The sequence below is a fragment of the Musca vetustissima genome, unplaced genomic scaffold (assembly GCF_032173495.1).
Source record: "Musca vetustissima isolate MV318-11 ecotype Yass unplaced genomic scaffold, APGP_CSIRO_Mvet_v1 utg35646, whole genome shotgun sequence".
In the NCBI taxonomy this organism is placed as follows: domain Eukaryota; kingdom Metazoa; phylum Arthropoda; class Insecta; order Diptera; family Muscidae; genus Musca; species Musca vetustissima.
Genome location: NW_026878089.1, coordinates 182085 through 192988, shown reverse-complemented (window position 1 = coordinate 192988; position 10904 = coordinate 182085). Strand labels below are relative to the sequence as shown.

Below are 10904 nucleotides of genomic sequence, written 5' to 3'. Positions count from 1 at the left end.
GTAATTGTAACGATGTAACTATGGTTATTAAACAATTTTAGTTATTTTATTCGAATGTATACAACAATTATAAATACAAATAATTTACAAAAAAAAACCCAATTAGGATTAAATCAAAAACAATAAAACACGAAAATCAAGAACAAAAAACAACACAAAAGAAATGCCAACTAAATACCAATAAAATTTTGAAACAAGAAAATAAAAAAGAACACAATTGATTAATCCATTGTTGTGATTTTTATTTAACAGAAATTTACATAATCTTCATTATACATACAGACAAATAAAATATTGTTATTTTTTATTATTATTTATACATTCATGCAAACTGCATAATCGCCTAATAATTTATTCCAATTTAAAATTATTTTTCAATGCCTGCCAACATTCATAATATTTGGCATCCAATTTTTGACATGTCTCTTCACCCCATTTGGTTACGGCCATGCTCAAGGACGATTCGAACATGAAGGCCTACACAAGATAAGAATTTAAAATTAAAATAATAAACAAATTCAAAACCAGTAAGGAAAGTAGTAAAGTCGGACGGGGCCGACTATATGATACCCTTCACCACTATGGGTATATTAAACAGGACTATTACAGGACTATTCGTGCAAATCGAAAGATATATAGAGACTTGGGTGAACCATATACATGAAATCGGACGAAACTATATATGGGAGCTATATAGAAATCTGGACCGGTTTTCTCGAAACTTGGGAGACATTCATTCTAGACTCAATTCAGTACGTTATGCCAAATTTCTTGCAAATAGAAAGATATTTAGCGACTTTGGTGCACCATTTACATGAAATCGGACGAAACTATATATGGGAGCTATATCTAAATCTGGACCGATTTTCACGAAAAAAGGCAGACATCGCTCTAGGCTCAATTGAGTACGTTATGCCAAATTTCGTGCAAATCGAAAGATATATTGCGACTTTGGTGCACCATGTACATGAAATTGGACGAAACTATATATGGGAGCTATATCTAAATCTGGACCGATTTTCTCGAAACTTGGCAGACATCATTCTAGGCTCAATTCAGTACGTTATGCCAAATTTCGTGCAAATCGAAAGATATATAGCGACTTTGGTGCATCATTTACATGAAATCGGACGAAACTATATATGGGAGCTATATAGAAATCTGGACCGATTTTCTTGAAACTTGGCAGACATCTTTCTAGGCTCAATTCAGTACGTTATGCCAAATTTCGTGCAAATCGAAAGATATATAGCGACTTTGGTGTACCATTTACATGAAATCGGACGAAACTATATATGGGAGCTATATCTAAATCTGGACCGATTTTCACGAAACTTGGCACACATCATTCTAGACCTAAATGATTAGGCTGTACCAAATTTCGTGCAAATCGAAAGATATATAGGGACCGTTTACATTAAATCGGTTAAATATATATATGGGAGCTATATCTAAATCTGAACCGATTTTTCCCAATTTCAATAGGGTTCGTCCTTGGGCCAAATAAGTGACCTGTGCCAAATTTCATTCAAATCGGATCATAAATGCGACCTGTACTTTGTTTACAATTTAACATCTACAGACGGACGGACAGACGGACAGACGGACGGACGGACGGACGGACATGCATAAATCGACTCAGAAAGTGATTCTATGCATATTCTCAAAAGGAACCATGTGTCTATCTCGTTTCCTTTTGCCTGTTACAAACATATGCACAAAGACATAATACCCTGTACCACAGAGTGGTGAAGGGTATATTGGCAGACATCTTTCTAGGCTCAATTCAGTACGTTATGCCAAATTTCGTGCAAATCGAAAGATATATAGGGACTTTGGTGCACCATTTACATGAAATCGGACGAAACTATATATGGGAGCTATATCTAAATCTTGACCGATTTTCACGAAACTTGGCAGACATCATTGTAGACTCAATTCAGTACGTTATGCAAAATTTCGTGCAAATCGAAAGATATATAGCGACTTTGGTGCACCATGTACATGAAATTGGACGAAACTATATATGGGAGCTATATCTAAATCTGGACCGATTTTCTCGAAACTTGGCAGACATCATTCTAGGCTCAATTCAGTACGTTATGCCAAATTTCGTGCAAATCGAAAGATATATAGCGACTTTGGTGCATCATTTACATGAAATCGGACGAAACTATATATGGGAGCTATATATAGGCTCAATTCAGTACGTTATGCCAAATTTCGTGCAAATCGAAAGATATATAGCGACTTTGGTGTACCATTTACATGAAATCGGACGAAACTATATATGGGAGCTATATCTAAATCTGGACCGATTTTCACGAAACTTGGCACACATCATTCTAGACCTAAATGATTAGGCTGTACCAAATTTCGTGCAAATCGAAAGATATATAGGGACCGTTTACATTAAATCGGTTAAATATATATATGGGAGCTATATCTAAATCTGAACCGATTTTTCCCAATTTCAATAGGGTTCGTCCTTGGGCCAAATAAGTGACCTGTGCCAAATTTCATTCAAATCGGATCATAAATGCGACCTGTACTTTGTTTACAATTTAACATCTACAGACGGACGGACAGACGGACAGACGGACGGACGGACGGACGGACATGCATAAATCGACTCAGAAAGTGATTCTATGCATATTCTCAAAAGGAACCATGTGTCTATCTCGTTTCCTTTTGCCTGTTACAAACATATGCACAAAGACATAATACCCTGTACCACAGAGTGGTGAAGGGTATAATTATTTGCAAACATCTTACTTGGGTTCCTTCGGCCACACGTTCAGGTGCCAATTTGGCATTTGAGGCTCCCTCAAAGCATTTGGCATCGGGACCATGTGGAGTCATCATCGAGTGCAAGGTGGCACCGCCAGGCATAAAACCTTCCTCCTTGGCTTCATAGCGGCCCAAAATCAAACCCATAAATTCACTCATGCAATTGCCTGGAAAAGGGGAAGGGAGGTTACAAATTAAAATTTCAACGAGAAAAAACGCTATCCCACTAAAGGTAAGTAAACCCCCTGGTTCTTATTTTTCCGAATACTTACGATGATAATATGGTGGCCGGAATGTATGCTCCTGCACCGACCACCTGGGAGGGAATATAACAAAATCAGCAATAGCTGTGCCATATTTCGAACTGGGGCAGGTCAAAACTGTGAAAATGCTAGGATCACAGTGGTCAAAGCTAACGGAATTAATTACATTGAATTTGGACAGATCATATTTGTAGGGCACATAGTTGCCATGCCAGGCCACAACATCGAAACAGGAATGCTGCTGTTTGGCCACAAATAAGTGGCCTTGGAATTTGGATACAACAGAGAAATCTGCAAAATATCGAATGTTAGTCCCGCAATTTTTTTTAAGGTCTCCAAAGAACCTACCTTTAACCTGGCGATCTTCGAACCAGGCCACAGGGGTTTGGAAATCTCTAGGATTGGCCAAGCCATTGGCGCCGATTGGGCCCAAATCCGGCAAATGGAAATGATTGTCATATACCTCCAATATGTAACCTCTGGAAAAATAGAAAAAAGAATATTTGATAAGGATCGAGGGAACATGGATTTTTTAAGGTCCATCAGAGGTGTGGATTTTTTAAAGAAGATTTTTTCAAGGTCCATCAGAGGCGTGGATTTTTTAAAGAAGATTTTTTCAAGGTCCATCAGAGGCGTGGATTTTTTAAAGAAGATTTTTTCAAGGTCCATCAGAGGCGTGGATTTTTTAATTAAGATTTTTTCAAGGTCCATCAGAGGCGTGGATTTTTTAATTAAGATTTTTTCAAGGTCCATCAGAGGCGTGGATTTTTTAATTAAGATTTTTTCAAGGTCCATCAGAGGCGTGGATTTTTTAATTAAGATTTTTTCAAGGTCCATCAGAGGCGTGGATTTTTTAATTAAGATTTTTTCAAGGTCCATCAGAGGCGTGGATTTTTTAATTAAGATTTTTTCAAGGTCCATCAGAGGCGTGGATTTTTTAATTAAGATTTTTTCAAGGGTTAAATAAAACGAAGATTTTTAAAAAAATATTTTGGAACAGGATCAGGATTTTCAAGGGTTAAATAAGGCTTGGATTTTTAAAAAAATATTTTGGAACAGGATCAGGATTTTCAAGGGTTAAATAAGGCGTGGATTTTTAAAAAAATATTTTGGAATAGGATCAGGATTTTCAAGGGTTAAATAAGGCGTAGATTTTTCATAGAATATTTTGGAACAGGGTCAGGATTTTCAAGGGTTAAATAGGGCGTGGATTTTTTATAGAATATTTTGAAGCAGGATCAGGATTTTCAAGGGTTAAATAAGGCGTGGATTTTTTATAGAATATTTTGGAACAGGGTCAGGATTTCTTAGAGAACGTTATTCAAGGTGCACATAGTCTTTATTTAAAGGTCACGCCCCATTTTAGACATACTGATGGTCTGAAGCCGAAATATCTGTAATTTGGCAATCCGGGTTCCTGATGGGTAAAAAGGCCTACGCAGAAAATTTCCAATGTCAAGAATCGATGGTTGACATAGCTTCCATACAAAGACCCCACCCCATATTATGTATTTTGACTCTTCTAGGAGCATTTTTCGTTATGGCTCTTATTTGGCATTCCAGGCCCTCATATAAAGGTCACGCCCAAAATTAGGTGTATTCACGGGCCTTATTGTTTTTTTTTTTTTTTTATCCGAATAGGCTTCAATTGGACAAGATCAATGGGAATAAAATCTCAAAATTACCTCCATAGAGCCACATATTTGGTGTTTTGAAAGTAAAACCTCAGTGTATGTAATTTGTTATTTCATCATTTCGGAGAAGAGAAATCCACTTGGCGGACCACTAAAATTTAGGTCCCAGCCGTTTTTGGGACTTGTAAAATACTGTTTTTATTTCTGTAATACTTACCTTGTGGTTCCCGAAACATTCACAGCATAGCGAATACCTTGTGGTATTACACAGATTTCATTGGGCGCCACTTTCATTTTACCAAATTCGGTGGTAATATCCAAAACACCTTCCTGGGGAACTATAAATACAATTTGTATTCATTTAGAATTTTCTGACAGAACTACTACATTATCATCATCTACCCACCAATTAAAAAGTCACCATCACTATTGTAAAATGCCATATTCTCCATGGACACATTGCACATGTAAACATGTACGGCCAGACCATGGCGACTGCGGGCATCACCAGCACCACACACTGTGTGTAGACCTTGAACAAAGTTCACTTTTTCATTTGGTGCGGGCATATCGAATGGCTTCCAGCGCATCTAAATTGATTAGAAGAAAACATTTTTTTAATTTTTTAATTAAAAAATAATAAGTTCTGCCATAGCAACTAGTAAATTACCTGATTGGGATTGGGTTTCTGTTCATCCCAGTTGTGTGTTAAATATTTGCCACCTTCCTTTTCGTATGACTGGAATGGTAAATGTTTTGCACTGGGATTGATACGATAGAACCATGTACGAGCATTTTCTTTACGTGGTGCTGTAAACGCAGTACCCGACAGTTGTTCGGCATACAATCCGTAGGGACATTTTTGTGGTGTATTTTGTCCTTCGGGCAAGGCATTTGGACAACGTGGATCTTCCGAAGAAAAATGAGAACCAAAGCCGCACATGTACTGAAAAAAATATTGAGAATATTTAATTTGTTTTGAATACGTTTATACCTTGATGCTGTTAAACGTATTTCATAAAAAAGAAGTAAGTATGGCACCCAAAAATGTTATAAATGATTTACACAAGGCACACAGATAGAAAATAAATAGCAAATTGAACAACACGTATTTATTTTCTATGACTAAAAACTTTATTTTAATCGGCTATATGAAAACATGGACCTATATCGAAATTTTGTTTGCAACCATTTTTCTCATTCTCTATGACACCGGAATGTCAAATTACTGTCACTCCGGTTAAAAGCATCACTACGATCTTCAAAAAAATCCCCGAATCAAAACATAGTCGTACTGTCCTCGTCCTCCAAGAAACTAAATGACAAATTACAGCAACTACGGTGGGGAATGCGACGGGTCGCACTTATCATATGGGAGCTATATTATTTCGTACCCCGTTATACCCCATTTACAGTACCAATTCTGTTTGTGAACAATTTCAAAACTCTTTTATAAATCTTGAGATCATATTCATTAAGTTCCATCGGTGATATAAACCCAAATTAAAACCAGTAAGAAACCGACAATTTCAGACGTACTTTCGATGCCCTAGGTATACCTACAGTTAATTGCAATTAAGTTTCCACACCCACATGGAACTATACTACTGCGAGTGTAGCTGAAACCACGGATGGGATCAAAAAACGGACTGGATCTACCTCTGTTAGAAATATATAGGTTTATTTGCAATGACGCTAAACATTATATGCATAAATGTGGACCCATAGACTCATTGTCCTACAGGTTTCAAATGTCTGTCTGGCTGATGCGTACGATATCTTTTGAAGAGAGTAACCGATTTCAACCAAAATTTGTATAACGGAATAAGCTTTCCATGCTTAAAACAAGTTCGAAGATGGTAAATATCGGTCCACTCCTTCTAGTACCTCTCCCACTAAATTTTCAAAATTTCACTGAAAATTGATTACATACTATCATGTGAACGAACCAAGCTATTAGTTTTACCAAGCTTAGATCAAGTCCGAAAGTGAGACCCATCGGTCCACTCCTTCTGGTATATCACTCTCAAATAGTCAACATTTTGAATATTTATAGATCTAATATTAGATGAATTGAATATCCGATTTGATCCAAACTGTACATATCGTAATATTCTTTCAAACTCAAATGAATTTCGAAGATGGGACCCATCGTATCTCTCCTCTTGGAACCCCCCACAAAAAATGGTAAACATTTTGGTGAAACTAAATTTCGCTCAACAGAATATTTTAACCATGCCTCTATAATGTTGGAAAATATGACACATCGGTCCACTCCTTCTAGTACATACCCACAAAGGGTCAACATTTTTATGAAGCGAACAGATTATCCTAGTTCATCGAAACTTTGCATATCGTAATATTTTTACAATACACAGATCAAGTCCGAAGATGGTACTCATAGGTCCACCTCTTCTGATAACTTCCCACAAAGTTTCAACATTTTATTTTTCGGAATGCCCCTTTTAATCCGAACTTTGCAAATCGTAATACTGATTTCCAAACCAAACTGAATTTCGATGATGCGAACCATCGATCCACTCGTTCTGGTACCTACCAGACGAACATTTTATCAAAATTTTAAAAACGTGTACATTTAATTTGAAGCGAATTGAATAACTGATTTGATCCATTGTTTGCATATCGTCCGACGGACATGCATAAACCGACTCAGAAAGTGATTCGATGCATATTCTCAAATGGAGCCATGTGTCTGTCTCGCTTCCTTTTACCTGTTACAAACATATGCACAAAGAATTTTTATTTTTATACCCACATATTGGTCCTATTGGTGAGTCGATGTAGACACATTTATCCGTCCGTCCGTCTGTGCATTATAATTTTTAAACACGATACAGGTCACAGTTATGGACCAATCATCACGAAATTTTGCATGTTCCGGCCAAAGAAACTCCCTATTGTTTTTGGTAATGATCGATTATATTAACCGGTCAAATAATCCAACATTTAGCAATATTTGGCCAGATTGTTTAAAACTGCATTGGATGCTATGTATTCTGACGGCCACAAAATCATCATTTGAGTAGACAACAAACCCCCTGGAGGCCATGCAAACAGTAGAATGCTCCCACTATCAATGAAGTCGCAGTGGTGATTGCTGACGAGAATGCGGAATCGCACGATTTTCACAGTCTGTTTTTAACACTTAATAATAAGCGGTGCTGTTCTTTTATAAAAAAAAACTATCCTCGGAGTACTTCTACTTTTTAACTGGTTATGGGTCTTAATCCGTAACCATTGCGAAGAAATATTGTACCAAATAGAAAGAAAATCGAAATTGCCAGCTTTAATGGACGAATTCCATTGTTCAATGGGTCAAATTATGCTACATGGAAAACGCAAATGCAAGCAGTTCTTCAAAAGGCAAGAAGAAACAGGCCGATTGTTCCACATTTACCAGAACCCGCAACAATTGCGTAAAGAAGTGAACACCGAAAGAAATTGGATGAACAGATAGCCTATGATGAATTGGCGCTTGATGCTCGTTCTGAAATTATTATTTCGCTGGAATCAAATATAGTAAGAATGGTAAGAAATTTTAAAACTGCTCGGGAAATTTGGACATATTTTCAAGAAACATACGACAGAAAGTCAAGCAGACGTAAAACCGAAATGTTTCGAAAGTTGTTTAATTTGAAAATGTCCCCTGTTCAAAGTCTGTTCGAGTATCTCATTGAATATGACATATGTGTTTCGAGTCTGTTGGAAATGAATGTTAAAATTGATGAAAGTTTTATGTCTATAATTTTGCTGGATGGTTTTTCGGAAGAGTTGAAAGAAATTCGTGGTGATTTTGATACTGCGAATGAGTTTCCATCGCTCAATGTGTTAATGTCCCGATTACTAGAAGTTGGATGTGAAAATAGTGATGAAGATGCCGAAAATGCAATAGTGATGAAGATGCCGAAAATGCAATGAGGGCGCAGAACTTCAATTCAAAATAGAAGAAAAATTTTACATCTGATTCAGGTATGCCAGACAAACGATTTCCATTTAATTGTCATAAATGTGGTAAAAAAGGCCATAAAGCGAAAGATTGCAGAGTTAAACTTAATGAATCCAATCATTCTACAAAAACGGTTTGTGAAAAAAGTAGCTCTAGCCGATGATACTAGCATCAAGGTAGAAGGAATTAGAACAATACAACTAAATATATTGGTTGAAAACCAAATGAAGTCCATAAAATTGCAAAACACGTTGTTTGTTTGTTCCATTATTTGGAGGAAATTTAATTTCAATGTTAATTTCAATAGGCTATGATGTGTTAATTAAAAATGATAAATCTTATGTACCTAAAATAATAAAATATACATGGAAGCAATAAGGGAGAATGGATTGTATATGATGACGGCGGTACCAAATAACACGAAATGTAAGAAAACTGCAGAATCAAACACCCCATGTGAAATTTGGCATAAACGTGTTGGTCACCTGAATTACAATGATTTGATTAAATTATACACGGAGGATATGGTGCACGGATTGCCTAAAATTCCCTCTTCAGATGCAAATTGCAATGTGTGCATCACAGCTAAACAAACACGGTCTCCTTTTCCAAAGAAAAACAGCAAATCGGAAAATGAAATATTGGGCTTGATTCATACGAATCTTTATGGGCCTATGCGAAATCCATCTTCGAAAATGTGGAATTAAACGCCAACTAACTGTTGAATACACTCCCCAACAAAATTGTGTTACGGTGAGAATGAATAGAACTCTGGTGGATGTTTTATGCTGGAGGCCAATTTACCGGAAAATTTATGGGGTGAGCCAAATTTGAAGCAAGTAGTGAGCAAAAATTAAGTAATATTAAATAATTTATTATTTTTCTCCAGGGGTACCAAGACTTATGCTGTGCAAAAATTTGGACTTGGCACTATTTCGATTTGTTATGTTTTATTTTAATAAAAAATTAAATATTACTTTAATTTGTTGTAGTTGAATACATGAAATAAAAGTATATATTTGAAATTTTGTGAATTTCTTTTTGAGGAATTGCTGAATATTTTTTGATTTGTATGGGGTACCATGACGTTTGCTGCTCACGGTATTTTGAAGTCAGTTTTATATTTTAAATCAAAAATTCCGATGAAATGGTGTTACTGATTCAATGCACTAATTTTATTTTTTGGCAATTTATTGGGACAATATTTTATATCGATCGATCGATGTTTGTAACATATGTTTGTTTGTAACATAACTAAACTATATTTTCTAGATATTTCCACACACGTGTCAATTTTGTTAATTAAATTTCTTTTATTCAATGTCACCTACAATTTTCGAATTTCAATATAAAATCATTTTTATGTTTTATTGCTCATTTACTATTCCGTTCTTTTTTTCACGGCACATAAAATATATTTTTCTTGTTTTGTCCAATATGCCACATTCATAATTATGATTAGATTCACAACACTTTATTTTGGCGCCCAACTTTGTCAAATGCACTGCACATTTGTTCACTCAAATGACAGACATGCATTTTCACAGGATATTTTTGTGTGCAGTTGCAGAGTATTTTACCTTATATTCACTCATTTTTTTGTCAACGTTTCACGTTAATCGTAGCCTCGATCAAAAAACCCAGCGAATTCCGCTAAAAAACGTATCAACGTACCGACCAGAGTATTGAGAAAAAACTTCAAATCATTCTGGACCAAGCTCTTTATATAGATTTGTCTATGCCATGATCTGCTGCTGCTGTTGTTGTTTGTTTACGAAAAACTCTTCGGCTAAATGATATGCACGGTTATCTGGACAAACCTGTCCCAAAAATAAAAAATAAAATAATAATAAAAATAAAACTTTCTTGTATTTAATGTGCATATTACACTCGAAGAAAAATGTTCATTGCAAAGCGATAGTCACCTATTTGATTTTCTATGTTAAAAGATATCAAATGTGAGTCTTTAATGAAGATCTGAAGTCAAGTCTTTATAGAAGAATTGAATGAAGGACGTCTTTGAGGAAGTGCTGAAATTCGAGACTTTGTAGATGAAATAAAAGACGGGAAAGGTTGAGCCTTTATAGACAAACTGAAGCAGTGTAAGTATTTACATACAAGCTGAAGATCAGGGATTATTTATAATCTAGCTGAGAAGCAGGAATTATTTGTATACCTTATGTAGATGATCTGAGGCACAGGGCTGAAGGGCAGAGGGACATTACAGAAAATGGAAAGACTGAAAGTTTG

The 10904-nt window shown here is 35.9% G+C and overlaps 1 protein-coding gene across 1 annotated transcript; it reads right to left on the bottom strand.

Annotated features, from left to right (window-relative positions):
- Positions 1-341: 341 nt before the first annotated feature.
- Positions 342-10258, bottom strand: LOC133322874 (homogentisate 1,2-dioxygenase). Its single transcript, XM_061531827.1, has 8 exons — positions 10235-10258; positions 5358-5633; positions 5094-5277; positions 4905-5025; positions 3402-3532; positions 3063-3344; positions 2776-2957; positions 342-477 (listed from the first exon to the last, which is right to left on the bottom strand). Exons 1-8 carry the CDS (start codon positions 10247-10249, stop codon positions 352-354), a joined length of 1317 nt encoding a protein of 438 aa, XP_061387811.1. The 5' UTR covers positions 10250-10258; the 3' UTR covers positions 342-351.
- Positions 10259-10904: the final 646 nt, after the last annotated feature.

Bases quoted from the DNA above. Each gene is read 5' to 3' on its own strand.
- LOC133322874 (XM_061531827.1), bottom strand. The intron at 5,026-5,093 runs GTGGGTAGATGA...TTGTATTTATAG, and splicing joins TGATGGTGACTTTTTAATTG to TTCCCCAGGAAGGTGTTTTG. The intron at 478-2,775 runs GTAAGATGTTTG...TATCTTGTGTAG, and splicing joins GTGTGGCCGAAGGAACCCAA to GCCTTCATGTTCGAATCGTC.